General features: G+C 38.8%; 1 protein-coding gene and 1 long non-coding RNA gene across 2 annotated transcripts in view; one reads left to right on the top strand and one right to left on the bottom strand.

Moving 5' to 3' along the window:
- The window catches only part of LOC111254548 (TWiK family of potassium channels protein 18-like), a 58,414-nt gene that overhangs the window by 16,268 nt on the left and 25,729 nt on the right, over positions 1 to 16,417 (bottom strand). Inside the window, 1 exon segment of the mRNA XM_022815495.2 lies at positions 1,121 to 1,331. Within this exon segment, the coding sequence (XP_022671230.2) occupies positions 1,121 to 1,331 (211 nt within the window).
- Positions 1 to 16,417, top strand: part of LOC147754583 (uncharacterized) — a 46,169-nt gene that overhangs the window by 13,194 nt on the left and 16,558 nt on the right. The gene's annotated exons all lie outside the window — the stretch shown is intronic.

Below are 16,417 nucleotides of genomic sequence, written 5' to 3'. Positions count from 1 at the left end.
AGTACGAATCACACGACACCCATTCTCTCTGAGTTACTAAGTTGACAAAACACAGAGATCTTATTTTTCGCTGCAAAGATTACGGTGCCTGTTTCTGAAGCGATCCAACCCCTGTCGCTTTGGTTTTACAGAGTTTACAGAACACGCATTCTCTTCAGTAGCGTATATTACTCTCTGGCTTCACAGATAAAGTTCAAAAGTGCTTATTTCGCAATTAATCAGATCAATTAACTAATTGAGCTACTTTAATTATTCAGACAAAAAACAGTATTTTGCTTTACCTTCAATAGCAAGGTGTTTCAAGTTTAGTAGTATACGAATGGTATGTGTTGAGACGCCTTTCTCATATTTTTCAGAAATAGAAATACCTGATTATCGGTGGCTATTTCCATGTTTTAAACTAGATAGCACATAGACACAAGAGTGTCGATATTATGTACGGCATTGCATCTTTTATGTAAAATAGTGGCTTCAAAAATACATACAATATTCAGGTGTTTGCTGTCAGTTGTTATCGAAACGATTATCCCTGTAGAATGTTATACAGTTTTAGTAGGTGACTTGCTTCTATCTGCGAAAGCTGCGCCATCGTATGCGCCACGTGCTGCATGATGTGCTACAAAACGTACGTGCTATTAAATGTTCTTTCTATTTTGTCTGATTTCCTCTAATGATTACTATCGGAAGGACATCGGATAGCAACACAGGTACAACATAGGGTACACAGCGGCGTCTAACGATCTAGAACGCTTAGGGCTGTCACGTCACTGTTAGTTATAGTAGTGGTCTATCTTCTTGTCGCAACTGAAGTGTCTCAAGCATCTACATTCATTAAGAAATCAAACATCATTACTTAGTAAGACAGTACTACAAACTGAATAGAATCCAACTCAAATAGGCGATATCAGACCCGGGATTGTGTTACTGATAGGCCCGAGCCTTATTGACTCTACAGCCGCTAACCGATTATCTTAGTGCTTCGTTTATCGTCATCATTCCGTCCTGCTTTTGCTCTTACATTAAACACAAGTTATACTTAGAGAGTTACGTTTGCTGTTTCAACCATATTTGTGGCTTTTAATGATGTTGGCCCGCGTATGCGTAAAACGGAACAACGTACCCGTCGATGCCATTTAGCGTTCCGGAATTTCGTTGTGGAGGCGGGATCGGAGCACATAGGCAGCACATTCGCGAATACGCAAACCGAAACGATCCCGCAAGGACGTTACCGATATTTGATAAACAGAGAAGCATTAGCGGGATGCCGACCAGAGCGTATAGGATTGTCGCCACTTTTCCTTCATTGGTCTTCGGAGCAATGTGACCATAGCCTGTTGGGAGAAAATTGGCATAGATATAGATGTTAACAGCAAGCACTGTTTTAAAAGACTTAAGCTACCTTCTGCAGTTGTTAAACCAGAGGAAGTGTTAGAAGAATACGTTAAACGGGCCCTACTAGTTTTGGCTCGTGATTACCATAAAAACTGCTTTCAATGAAATCCATGCATTTGTAATCCTGTTCCACGCGGTTTAGCGATATATAGCCTTGTATTCTAGCCAGAACTGAGTCGATCGCAAAAGTAGGTGAGCTTTAATAAAAGGAACAAATAAATCCGATAAAGTGAGGAAAACGCGCGTGTATTGCAAGCGCGCCAACGCCCACCGGGAATAGGTTCCAGCAGAGTGGTTGCCTTAAACCTTTTTGCTCCTAGGCTAATAGATACGGACGAGTCCGATGCTGTTTTCAAAATCAATCGCAGATGTGCGCGAGTATAACATTTGTGATGTTTATAAAACGTTAAGAAAAGCTCATGGATAAGGACGTTCATCTGTTCAGGTTGACAATACCCACGAAAAATCTGCTGAAGGAAATGCACCTAAATGGTACTTTTTGTGAAATGCATTCGATCACCATTCGTGTGTAAGTGGCACTTTGGTAAACGTCTTTCATTATACAGAAGTGTTTTTTGCTATTTAAAAAACACTACATTGCAAAAATAAGAAAGAACCTCAGGTCTGCGTCTGCGCATCTTTTTGGCCGGGTTTTTTATTCATGCACTGGTCAAATGTCGCGTCGAAGTACTGATGGCATCCTGAAACGAACATCAATTCCATCTAAAAGTATTCACTTGATTCCGTTCACATCGGGTCATCAGCGATAAATTGGCTTTTTTTTTTCTGGAAATAACGGCATAGGTAATTTAGCATTGTGAACCCCAATATAAACACTGATTTTCGTAGTGGGTTCACATGAACATTCCGTACAGCCACTGAAAGAACTAGTTAGAATAGACTTTAGTTCTGTGCAAAAGACTGCTAGCATATTATAACGTTAATCACTGCGAAGCATATATTTTTGCAGGTATGAATATTAAGAATGTCTCGCTTTCTCATATGTACTTAACGTCATAGCCTTTCTTAAGTGTGCTTGGCAGTTACACAACAGTATTTTGTTAAATTATAAGAAATAATCTAACAATTTAGTATCGTAACGTCGCTGTTTTTACTTTCAGTTACCATACATGCATTTTTTTCGACACATTTAATACGGTTCAAAGTTATAGTTACAATTACTGATATGAATGCTCACGCTAAGGTATAACATCTCGCAGAGCGTGCAAACGGGGTCAAGAGCGGCGCCCAAAGCAATAGCGCAGTCTTCAGTTTATACAGTCAACCTTACACAAACGCTGATATTACTTTTAGGTAGACTAAAAATGCATAATATTACTTCTGCATCCCCGTATCCCAGTCTCGACCTTCCCGCGCCGTTCTCGAGAAAGTCGTTTGCTGCCGTTGTAAAACGTCACATACCCATTGAAACGGTAGCCATGTTGCAGGGCCCCGCTTTCCTTTTTGTTGTAAAGAGGGTTAAGAAAAGTCAAACCGCGGTCAACAACGCTGACAGCAAGGCTCAACGGAGCTTGTTCAGTCTAGCAAAACTACACAATCTTCTTGCCGAAGTGGAATGGCAAACAAAGAGCGCTCTGTTTCAGCGACAGCCCGAATTTCCGGGAATGCCCGATTTGACAAATCGCTCGTCAGCCTGCGGCGGGCCAATCTCTCTTTTATTGACAACTGTTGTAAAATAATCTGATACTAATGGATCTAACATACGTAATACATTTTTGTTCGAACAACGCCCACCTAGACAAGTTTAGTGATTTGTAGAACGGCGAAAGACATTATCGCACTGCTTTTGGGTTTCATTTGTTACGCTTGCTACATAGATACCAAATTGCGTAATACCAAGTCGCCCGATGTAAGTCTAGCTAGCTAATATCATTTAGCTATAAAAAAATACGCCCAGTTCTATTGGCTCTAAATAAAATGTAGTGAAACGATTCTGGATGGAGCTATAAAGATGGCTGTAAAGATCGCAGACTGCAAAAACGACGACTTCAAGGTCATCCTTGTCCAAACCTGTGGCGCTTTTGGACAATCAGTCGCTCAGTGGGCCTACCAACTGGTCCCTGTTTGATTTTGAGATACGCGACCCACAGGTACTAGCTCAAGTAGAAAGCTGGATGCTTTTGGTACGATGCCGTAGTGGTTCGGATGATGAAGACTTTTATGAATATTGTTAGCACAGAAGAAATGAACTGCGGGTACAACGTATGGTGCGTCGTGTACTGTTGTCTCCCCAATCGATAGAAAGAATATTTGTTGGCGACATATCTGTCAAGTTCGCTCGGAATACAAAGTTTCCTTTTGTACTTGGTGGCTCCAAATTGTTCGTTAGGTAGACAATCCACCTTAGGAAAAAAAATGAGAAACATGCGTTCTCAAGAAACACGCACAAAACAATCTAAATAATGTTAGATAGATTAGGTAGATGCAGAATAATCACGATTTTTTCGCTTAGCAACAGAGCTATGCTATCCTACAGCTTCAACTCAAGCATACGTAAATACCGCGTTTTTATGAGGCATCGTCGTATGAGATGAAGCAAAGACTTCACAATCGGAAAAATCAATACAATGAATTAGTATCTTCGTTTGTTTGAGAATTTTCATCGAAATAATGACTTACGCGCAATCAAAGAATAACGAAATATAGCCTTTGGAAAATCCTAAATTGGTGTAAACATTCCTAAACAAAATTAGATGTCATTGACTTAGAATAATCGATATTTAGAATAATCACAGTGTTCAGTAAATTGCCTAGAAAAGTCAATGTGTCACATTTGAAAGACAGCGATATGTAGTAGCTGACGTAGTCATAAGTGTTTCGAAGTATACGAAAATTGTTTACTAACATTTAAAAGCATTTTCCAGACTATGGACAATTTTGTTATACACTGTTTTTCTAAAGTGTTTTCTCGAACTAAACAACTAATAACTGATAGGAATATCGAGCTTGGGAAAAACACTTATTCTATGAAATGAAATATGGCAAGGACTCGTCACATCATTTAGCCCTTAGGCACCCTTTCATGCAACGAATACACCTGACTGAAAGCTTCCGTGGAAGAAACCTTTGTGTTTCAAATTTTTGCGCCCGGTATTGCCGCTAGGCATTCCGCCAGACCGTTTGTTGGCGGGTTGGCTCCCAGCATTTGAATCTAGATTACAACGTGTTCCTAAAATAGCAGGCAAATACGTTACTTACAAAGCCCCGCAAAATCTATATGAACTCAAATTTCCACAGAATCACAACTGCCATTTAAGGATTCCTTATGATGAAAGCCATGAATAAATCCGGTCCGATTGTTTCTACAGAAGAGAAAATTCCAGTACCTCTCTACCATTGACCTTTACACGCATATACCTCTGACCCTTTTGATGCGCAACTTAAGGTATGCAAAAATAAATATCCAATCATTTAGTAAGCTTATGTTAAATGTTTTAAGTGTGCACATACTTCCAGCTTCCACGCCTGTTACCGCTGCCAAGTATTGCTTCCGTCTGCTGGCCCTTAACACAAAATGATTTCTTACTAAGCTCGGTTTCAGACCCTGACCCAGTTGAGTCATTAAGTGTGGGTTTCTGGATACGGGCAGGCAGGCAGATAGCCTTTGAAAATTTGTAATTTTTGCCAATACGCATATTGAAGGAATCGGGTCGGTCAAAGTGGTACCTTTTTAAAGGCAAAGTTGGTAATCAGTTTTACGAATACCATTCGGTTAGAGTAAAACGTTTCACGTAAATATACAAAATGTGGCTGATATGTACGAATAAGCTTTGTATATCGGGCTACAATTAGGTTCTGCGTAAAACGCTTCGTGATTATACGACGTTCAGAAATATTTTTGACTGTTCCAATATTAATAGCTTCTCAAAGGCACAAAATTTAGTGCAGTACAATTGACCTTATAGTATCCTTTTTCTCAGCACTATGACCTAAAATTGTTTGCAAGGTGCCTTCATTTACGAATGGTCGCTTTGGTTCCGGAGCGCAGTCAAGCACAAAATGAGCTCATCTCAGACTTACTTCGCCCCATACCCCCTGGCTTTACGCCCCGTAGAGCACGTCACATAATAGTCACAAGAATACTGTATAAGCAAACCTACTATCGCGTAGGACTCAACTGAATTAAGCCTTTCCTAATCTCGCGTTACCGCAGGCAAAGTTCATAGATTCAACCCTTATTTATTATAGCTTATAGGTCTTTTTGTCATAATGCTAATAATAATAAGTCTATGTAATCAATTAATAATGCTATAGCGATAAAGCTAATCGTACAGCCCATTTTGCCTATCGAAATGTAGAAAAATAACTAACTGCAATATTTGTTGGCATCAGTACTGAATTTACTATGCGAGTTTTCGTTGCACGTGCTAACTAATTCATGGGCATACATCGTATTGGTAATCTCGAACGAGCGCGTCTAGTTACATTGACAGATGGACACCTAGGAACTTTCGACCGTATAACGGAATGACGTTGCCAAGTGCCGTAAAAAAATCCTGTGACGTAGCTATGAGCTGTTTACTACTAACTATCTCGATTTCTTCACTTAAAAAAAATGCCTTCACATGCTTTGTACCCTAAAAAAATACCGACGAGTATGACAGAGGTTTTTCAATACATCGAAACTATAACAGAGTTCTTAAAGGCTAAATACTGCGCATTACACATAGTGGTGAGGCCAAGTAAATACTGCGGAGGTTTTTCGACTTGATGATGATCCGTTGAATAAAAACGAATGCAAATGGAAGCACATTATTTGGCTGATCGCTATCTGCAGTCGGCAATCTTCATACCTTCATCTCTAGTAAACTATTTATCATTTATTTTTCAGGCCCGAAACAAATGATGTATACAGTGCTAGACGTGGGCATAATGATGTACATATATATACAAAGGAATATGTTGAAAATGGTGTGTCACATGTGAATAGCTGCTGAAAAAAATTTCACATATCCTGGCTATAATGCCTTAGCTAGAGAATGGATATTCTAGACATACGAAATAACACTGAAAATGCTTGTTTCCAAATCGAAACATAAATATCAACCACATTAGACGGGCTATAATTGTTAAATGAAAGAACCTCCTTCGGCTGTTGTTTTCCCAATCTCAATAATATGTTCATCTATTTCACCTGTTTTTCTGTATAGCTTCATGGTTTTTGCGGCTCGACTCTAAACAGACACGAACAAAACACGATAAGAAGATCGAAGTATTTGTTTAGGTGACGACAACGCAGTGTATATTTCGGTGTGAAAGAAGACAATGTGGAACTGCCTGTAACGGCTGATATATAGAAGTTACGATTCTTGTCTCAAAGACTAAGCTTGATCACAAGCAAAATTAAATTTCTAGAGCGTACAGCACATCAGTCAGCGTATTCAGCTAAAAAGTCCATTTCATAATTTACATTCAGTAGATGTAAAATGGTAGCAAGTTAAGTATAGGTTAAAAACATGATAATTTCTATTAGATATTTTTCGTTTTAGTTAGTAGTAGAAAATTGTTTTCATCTTGACGTACATTGCCTGCCATGCATTCAATTTGCTCAATTTTATGGGTCGCGTAGTCTGTTTTTTAAATAACGTAACGAGGCTCTACGTTCGCGCGCGAAAAATTAGGCTTCTAGCGAAAATATATCGCTACGATATACTATATGTACGTAGAGGTAATTTGGTATTTATAGCAGAACAGTGCTTAGCTTGAAAATATCTATCTCTGATCTAATCATTTGTAGATAGATAAGTACATCAAAATAATTATTAGTTTGGGCCATCGAATTACAACTGTGCTCCGGATCAACAGCTGTAAAATACAAAATAACTGGAAAGCTACTTCATCTCGACTGAGATGTAAGATGTAATATAGCACTTAACCCCCAGATTCCAAAGCCCAGAAAGATCGCCTACTTCTGGGTTCCCCAAGTAATTGTACGTTGATCCTGTATTTCGTTAGCAACATAATATAGCGATATGTAGCAATGACAAAAATTGGGTACGGATTGAGCGGGACCCACGTAAAACCATGAAGGTTTGAAGCCTTCGGAGCATTAATATAGCTGCCTGTATATCTGCAAGCTGAAGTTCGAAGCGGTGGATAGTGAAACGTTTTTGAATACGGGCAGCTCATAGTTAATTTAATTGAGTTCTTTAAATAAGAGGACAAGCGCAAAAGTTTCGTGCCAACGCTTGTGCTAATTGGAAAACAAAAAGAGACAGAGATGAGCTGTAAACTTCATCAAATATCTCTAAAATACTTTGTTTTCCAGGGCTTTAGATCGTTATAATGCGTCACTGTGATCCTTGTATATTCGCCTTTGTTCTTCTAATATGAATCCGCTTATCAGAGCTAAGGTGCGGATTTTAGGTTTTTTTTAGTGTACAGCTAACAAAAAGATGAAAATAAAAAACTATATATATATATATATGTATAAAGTGAAGTTGGAATGGGTCATTACGCTATGTGGCATCTGTGTAATGTTAGATATAGCGAAAATGAAGGACATCCTGGATCGTCCTTTTCAACCTAAGATTGCGTTTCTTATTCCTCATCGTTGAGTGCATTTGCCAAGACAAAATTTGCTATGGTTCTTTACAAATGTACAACAAACTCCTATATTTAGATAATAAATGTCATGTCTTCTCGGAAAAGACATAATAATTATAAGCAGTAATATTATTATGATATAATTCAAATGGAGAAAACGTGTTTTACTTCTAATTAGTAGCCCCGTCCACTAGTTTCTCCTTTCCACCGATTCTTTCGTTTTTCGCATTGAGCATTCACGGTCAGTGCGCCATTTTTACAATACATCTGACTGAAATTAACTTATATATATTAATTAATTCACAGTAATCAATTGATTAATTCACAGTAGCCAAATAATTCATTTACATATAGTTGAATATTAAAATACGTTAGCAGTATATTGGAAATGTACGTTTTCCGGTTATCGTGGGCTTCTCTCACGAGAATATACTTTGTTTTAGTTAAGGCTTCTTCTGAATCGTAGCGTATATTACATACTCAACGTGAAGTTTTAAATTAACGTAGTGCATGTGCTTGTGCTTTGCCGGATTCGGGCCTGAATATGCCTTAACTAGTAATCAGGCGACCCTAGAGAATAGCTTTTTCGACTTTCATTCTCAGCTCACATAAGCTTTGGTTTCGATGTGACAGGATATTTTTAGGGATCTGCAAACAAAAAATGCTCGATATTTATGTTTTTTTTTTTAAATTTCCCGCCATTTAAAAAGGATAATTCCAAAGGACTCACACATTATGCCAATCACAATAGAATATGTGAACCGAAGTGGGTTTACTCGCAGTGGCTTTTTTCGTGAGCATTGATTGCCGAAATGTGGCTTATTTGCCCTGGTAATCTCGCGCAAGCGGCGCTCCTGTTCGCAACGCAATCAGATCCTGTACGTCCAATTTAGTCGTGACGAGAAATGGCTTTGTTAAGCTGGGCATAATAGTTTAGTTTAAAAATAACTAAACTTCTGTAGTTAAATCATTTCAGACGCTATGCTCAGGCAAACCTTATGGTAAATTATTAAACCTGAACTATTATATTTTTTTACGTACGACGTACGTTTTTCAATATCTGCCCCTCCTTCTATACCAATAATTTCATTTGATAAATATATAATTTAAACGATAATTTTATTAAGCATTTATTGTATCAGGAAATATAAGTGCAGCGTACGACAAAAAATCCCATAGTAGTCCAATGTTGCATTTCCAACTGTATAATGTACAATTATCTAATTTTATTCTAGTTTCAATACTTCATTACATGAGAATTGACTTCCTTACAAGTTTTATTCAAACGATTTCATTATACGAAATATCTCGTGACGCGTTCTTTATACTAGTGAGTAAAGCTTAATTACCGATCACTAGGCCTTTGGTGTGATAAAGCACCAACGTTCTAAAGCACTCTACATGTATTGCTAAAGAAAAATGTTCATATTTCTCTGCCGGCCATAGACACACATGGTCGTCAGGCCACCAGTGAATTTTTTGAAGTCGTATCAACGTAACAGCGAATGGCTTTCATTCTACTATTTGTTTAACCGATATGGCTACCTTAAAAGATTGCGGTTGTATATGTGCTATGGCAATCTGCATTTTTTGGCGGTGCAATAGCTTCGTTTAATTCTCCCGTTGTCGTTCCTATGGTTGATCGGGCTTCCTTGGAAATTATTTTTTTTCCTTTTCTAATGGACAAGGCCGACGAACAGGCAACAATTTCCCATGCGTTTCCATCGGTTTACGATTGGGCCAGCTGCTCAATGCCGGTGCGAAGTGGGTTGAAAACGGATGGAAGCTAGCCACATCATTTCACAGCAGCGTTTGCAAATATTGTACATCATTACAAATACAGATTAATAGTAGACAGCGGGGCTGCGGTTACGTAAGAGAACTTGAAACAATACGCATCAGCGCTATGGCCAAGATGAATTTTAGCTCTACTTCTATTCAGCGATTAACTTTACATGAAGGGCTGTTTCGGTGACGCATTCGACACGATGTGACGTAGCCGACCGGCAAGCTTAGAATGCTAGTTTTGCTTGTTTTTAGGTAGAGTGGCCTATTATAGGGTAATAATGCATCAATATTATCACGACTTACAATGATGAACACAATAAAATTTGGCCTAGCGATAGTTACAATTATTTCGTAAATGTTCCACGAGCTTCCTTTAGCCAAAACTCGGTAGAAAACACCCACCACGTAACAAGGGGATCCGCTTAGTAAAGCAGTTGAAACTGCTGATTCTGTCTTCCAGTGCGTGCAGAAGTACTGCAATGTGGCATTTGATCTTCAATTAGATATAATACAGTTCGGATGTTTTCGTCAAAAGTCTTGCTTGCCATTTCATAATACCGAGAGGTTTTCGCTAGCCTGTAAGTAAATTGCAAAAGCCGCATACGTATAAGTAGGTATATGTAATATCTCGACTCGGGAGTCCCTTTTCTCATAGTCTCGCCATATTCATCATCGACTAGATACATTTAATAGAACATGACAGCAGCAATCGATCGTCGCCGATCATATACAAACCGCAATATGTTCATGTTTTTGGCCGGCATGAGCCAAGTAGCAAGTCAATGAGCCGTGCGAATAAATTCGAAAGGACGCGATCGAAGAAACACTCGCTTTCGTCTAAATGAACAATGTAAGGTCGTTGAAAAGGAATATTGACTCAATGACAATTTATAGGTTCGACTGAATCAGCACATTAGTACGGTCCCGATTTTGATGCTGCGACCGTTACTGTTACGAAGAGACTTTTCGCTTGGCAGGAGTGCGTACGAGACAACGAAAAGCCTATTGTGTAAAGTCATGACGAGCATTGGCATTCTCGTGGGTAGAACTCTACCCAGCAGTAGTGTTAAAAGAAGACTGAATGAGTTTAACGAATGTGGTTGGGTGTATGGGCAAACGGGATACAAGGAAGCAATTTGTTTTTGTTGCTTCAATCGTTGTTGCTGTTATTGTTCGATGCGGCTAATACGAACTCTTTGTTCTTTAGCCGGCTCCTTCTGAGCAAAGCGCTGATTCAACATCCGATTATAATGGTTCTCGTAGAGAGTATACGTAGAGATGAGCGAGGTGCTCTCCTGTAGAATAATAATAAAATGGCTATATAGTATAACTTGAACATAACTAGAACCGACGCTACTTCTAAATCTGCCTTTGTTAAGTGGATGAGAAAAACTATGTCAGCCAATATCGACCGAAGCCATAACAGTAACATACAACCTTGAACCTAGTTTAATTTTAGAAGAGTAGTCTTTGAAAAATTGTTAAATTTTTTGTTTGTTATGAGCGCTTCGTTCTGTAGTTTATCAAAAAAAAAAAAAGGCATCAATAATTAATTCCATTGAAGATACATTAACATACATCCTTTGAAGTGAACGGTTTTACGTGCAGTCGCATTCGTTTGTGCAGGTACACAGTTGAAAGGGTAAATCTATCGGTTGCATTTCGAGTAGACAATTTTAGATATAATGAGAGAGTGTTTACAGGTCAGGTGGCATACGTTTGAATACATGTTTACCTTCGTAGGTTACAGTTACTCCACGTAACCCCGGGTTTTCTACGAGACGTAAAAGTTCCGTTATTAGTAATGGCCAGTTGTCGTGTTATTGTTATTCTGGTTAGGTTCTGCTTGCAATGATTAAATTTGCCCCTATCTCCTGGAAAGTCATAATAACGAAAATGTTCTTTTCTACCATTCGCACGTTCCCAATTCAAAGTTAGCACGAACACATGATTCAAAGCACTACGCGCATTCACGTACTATCATTTTATGGCTTGATAAAAAAAGAGCACAGGCAAAGTAAAACTAGATTGGTAAAACTTCATATGGAACACCCCAGGTGCGCTTTTTTTTGACTAGGTGTGTTTCTTATTTCAACTGAAAAAACATCTTGAACTGGTCTCGCTTGTACTCGTTTTAAAGCAGAACAAAGTATCATTATAAACAGTTTTCCTTCAGAGAAACTGACGTTCTCTATGTTCTCCAAAGAGTTGTACAATACGTCGATAGTGAAAGATTGCATAGAAAACTACTATACAATCGTGCACCAGCCGGCCCGATCAGATGCAACGTATCTAATAACCCATAACGTTACGATTATGCCACTAAACCCGGACTCGACAGTTCCGAGCGTCACTCGCACGTCTTTCACTGGTTATTGGGTGGTCAACGTATCTAAACAAACGTGAAGAGATCGTATCATAATTGATACAAATTGATTTAGGACAAATATTATATCCATCATATTTGTAAGGTACATCATAAAATAATAGGGTTACAAACAGTAGCTTTGTATCGAAGATCTGCAGACATATATTCACTTAGTGCATTGGTACTGAATGGCAAGAGCATAAGCTTGAATAAACATACCATTTTTCTAACACTTACATTTAGATTCTACAATAACATAGAAGGCGAAAAAAATACTGAAATTCTTCAGATGAGGTATATTAAAAGGCACCCGTTTACCTGCTATAAAAAAAGATCTTTCATTTCATGATCTTCTATGTGACACATGAATGGGCTTGAAACAATGGTTTATAAGTTGTCCCACTAGGAAGCGAACCCAGTGGTCGGCGTATCATTGAGATATTTATTACGTTATCATTCGTTTTCCGGCAAAATAACCTGTTCCGAATCAAACAGCGCCTGTATATTCAGCTAGCATTGAATACTACTTTGCCCTAATTCGGTCGGCACATTAACATTTGTAGGCTTTTGTCATCATTTTCTATAAACCATTCTCAAGTCACGGGCACACATGAATGCCAATGATTATGCGTAATGTCATTTTGGCGTTGGCGCCGACCTTTAGGCCATACTAGGAACTAACAGCTGAAATCGTGTGAGGGAACCGCAAAAAAATTGACGGCCATGACCCTCAGCCGTGAACTCTCAAGTCTGTTACACCTGCCTTTAGCGTCCATTCGCATTTTACTCATAGAATCGTCGTTGATGTTGAGCTCGCTTAAAACAATAAAGTGCCAAATAAGCGACTGGCCGAGGTTGTCAACATTTCTTCGCCATCATGGCTGCTTCCGTTGCTCTATCAGGGCTTCGCTTGTCATACGATTATGACTCACAAAAGTTCATCCCGTTTGGCTGTCAAAATACTGACACGGAAGCAACGCGTACGATCTGTTATACTTCGCCGTTTTTTTTTACAGGCTTTCAATTTGGAGGGAATGCCAAGTACAATCATTAATTACATCACGCTCTGCCCAAGTCGTTACACTGGCCTTGAGTTTGCCTTCTTATCAGTGAGTTTTGCGGTCTGGCAAGCTTATTGGCGTTACCTTTTTAGATAAGCATGCATCGAGTATGCGGTTTTTTGTTCTATAAATAGAAAGCGGCGCGGCGAATCTATACGGACATTGTTGCTACATAATACGGACATGCTTTTTAAGGCACTTGAATCTTTTGATAGGACAAAAACCTAAGTGTCCGTGCCTGAACATATGATCCGTCCTCAAGCAAATGCATTACGTATCATATCAGGTTCGTTGTGCAGACGAAAACTATACTGTCAACGCGTAGTACGTTACCTAGTCCGTGACATCGGCAAAGACCACACGCATCTTTGGATGGAAAAATGCGGTGGTTTACATATTGACATTGATGTTAAACGAAGCTTCGTTTAACATGTTGAAGACATTCCCCAAGACATCCCCTACCTCCTATAAAACTATTGACTAAAATTCGCTACATAATATGTTCATAGGCGGAAGCGGTGAGTGAGACTTATGAGCTAGAACAAATAAATATATCCGTCTAACAAACTTACGATTAGTTTCACCTGCTATAGGTATCATGAATACTACATTTCCGGAAGATCTTTTAAATCAAACTATTATTTTTCTCAACGTCGCAATAGAATTAAACGAGAAAACACGACTCTTGCGCGAAAAAATCAGAATTTCTGTGAAACAGAAAAGGCCACTGTCAATAACTGTCATTTGAACGCGATTATATTTACGTCAGGCAAGATTACTCGTATTGATCGTAATCGTACCGTAAATATTGACTGAGAATTAATTTCGGATTATTGAAGAACTTCTATTACGGTTTATCAGTGACGTATTTTAATATAAACCTGGAAGTTGGAACATTCGTTTTTTTTTATAATGTTTTATATGCCCGTCAGCAACTTTAGAATGTAAATTTATACACTAGTAACACTCGTGCGCGCAAACGTATGTGCATGTAATTTGTAGACCAGCCTATGTAAAAACGTTGCAAGTAAATATAGTATACCATACTACATTAACGTAGACGCATTTCATTCAAGTGTGGCAGTTACCTTGTGAGTACGATATATTTGACATTTGCTCTCTAGGCGTCCGCCATTGCCTGTGCCTATGCCGTTTTCGCAGCCGATGCGTTAGCGCAAAACAACGAATGCCGGTATCTTTTTTTCTAGATTGCCCTTAAAATTCTATGGGTGTATGGCGTGAAAGCTGTAGTAGGCTCAACAAAGTGCGCGTGGCCAGTTCTGGCCCGTCTGTTGCAAATGTACTGCCGGACCGGCGAACACTTTTGAGAGTATGAGGTAGTAACACAAGCCTCTAGTAGGTCATGCAGTGCGGTGCGACAAGCGTCAATAGGCGTAAACTAAAGTGTCAAGCTCTGCTGATATGAACGCATCCGTATCCACTTCCTCTAATAGACGAAATAAAAAAAACACAGCTTATCGAATATTAGGGCCTACACTACGCAGGACTACCATTCGAGCACATCTTGGTTTGAAACTATTTTATCTTAATGCTAGATATTATAGCTATGAACACACCTACTGCGGACGTTGAAACTACTGGACGAGTACAGCCAGACAAATGGACTGCGTGGATTATGTGTCATGATATTCGATAGACGAACTTATTTATCTCTGCTGCTGGAACTAAACCGATCTGACACAATTCTGCAGCATGTTAAATTGTCGATACTGGATTCAATTGAGAACCTGGAAATTTGTAAATGTTTAAATGACGACTAGTCGGCGGTCTCGATTAACGATAACTTTAACTTCTGGAATGCGAATATGATAACTGCACAAAAAATAGTTGAAAATATGTTTTTCATAAAATGCATCCTTGAAGTTCACTGACTGCTGAACGAAAGGAAGAGCTTTTTTGAAATTCTCCTCCGGGCATAATCTTCCAGGACAGCGTGCTAACCTAGAGTCCGAAACAGCTCGGCTGTTATACTTCGAGCAGTCATTACAACTGTTAACGAAACCGACGAGGAACTGCAGTATAGTAAGATCTAAGAACACTTATAACCTATTTGTTATATCGTGCTTGGGAATCGATAGTCGCTTGGGTGCGTCTCTCATTAAGTATTTATATGCTCATATTTGCCGCTAGAATAAACGGCCATACATTATCAATTGAGATCTTACGATGGCCGATCAGATGGACGCTTCCATCTGCAGAACGTAACGCCGAAATGGTAAGCATGTAGACCTTTGACGGGCCTCATACAGCCCATCACTAATCAGATAATTCAAGGGTAGGTACTGTTGTTCATTATGCCGTCAGAAACCCAACAAGGAAAGCGACCCACTGAACGAATCTGCCCATAACATCGACAGCATACGGGGCCATTGGTCACTACAAACACACACCTAAATTTCGTATGGATGAATTCTTCCCTTTCGACAACAGTGTTTGGCGTTGAATAGTTTGCCAAGTGTCAATATATATATATATATATATATATGTTCAGGTTTAAAGGAAGAAGACCTGTGTCTGAGTTGAATAGATATATATTTACTTAAGTTTAGTATTGATTAATTATATTTGACGAGGCAATCAACGATTAGATGTATCACAGAGAGGATATTTGAAAAAAAGACGAGGTCAACAATAGAGTTGAAAAATTATTCAGCATTTTCTGTACGCTTAAGTAATCATCTACACTCTACAATTGAAGTGTGATAAATCGCTTTGTGTGCATTGCTTCCAGCCCAACTACTGTTTGTAGGTAATTGTATGGGCTTGTGAGGAGCCACGTTATTTGGTCTATACAAAATGCAAAAACTATCAACATTGACGTCGAAAATTACCGGCTCAGACCGTATTAGCGTATTGGGTCTGTTTGCGTAATCCGAATGACTCGGTAGTCTGGTCAGCGTCATATTAACTTACCATTTAACAGCACGAACACCTTTGCGCACTCAAAATCAAAACAATTTACTAAAATATTAAGCCGAACCAGGCGATATAATCTGCATAACAAGCGATGATTGGCTTAGCTGAAGGAGACTATCATGAATTAAGCTTATCTGTAACAACCCCAGTCGATTAGAAAAGTTACTTGTTAATTATTAGCTAAATTAATAGTTAAAATGCTAACTACGCGCGAACTAACTTCTGAAGTTACAGAACGTCTATAAATATAAATAAATACATATCATTTTCTGACAGTTTATACAATACGTCATCGTAGGTTATC

The sequence above is a fragment of the Varroa destructor genome, unplaced genomic scaffold (genome assembly GCF_002443255.2).
Source record: "Varroa destructor unplaced genomic scaffold, Vdes_3.0 BEIS01000007.1, whole genome shotgun sequence".
Lineage (NCBI taxonomy): Eukaryota > Metazoa > Arthropoda > Arachnida > Mesostigmata > Varroidae > Varroa > Varroa destructor.
Note: the sequence above shows the minus strand (reverse complement) of the source record. Positions and strands in the feature narration are given on the sequence as shown.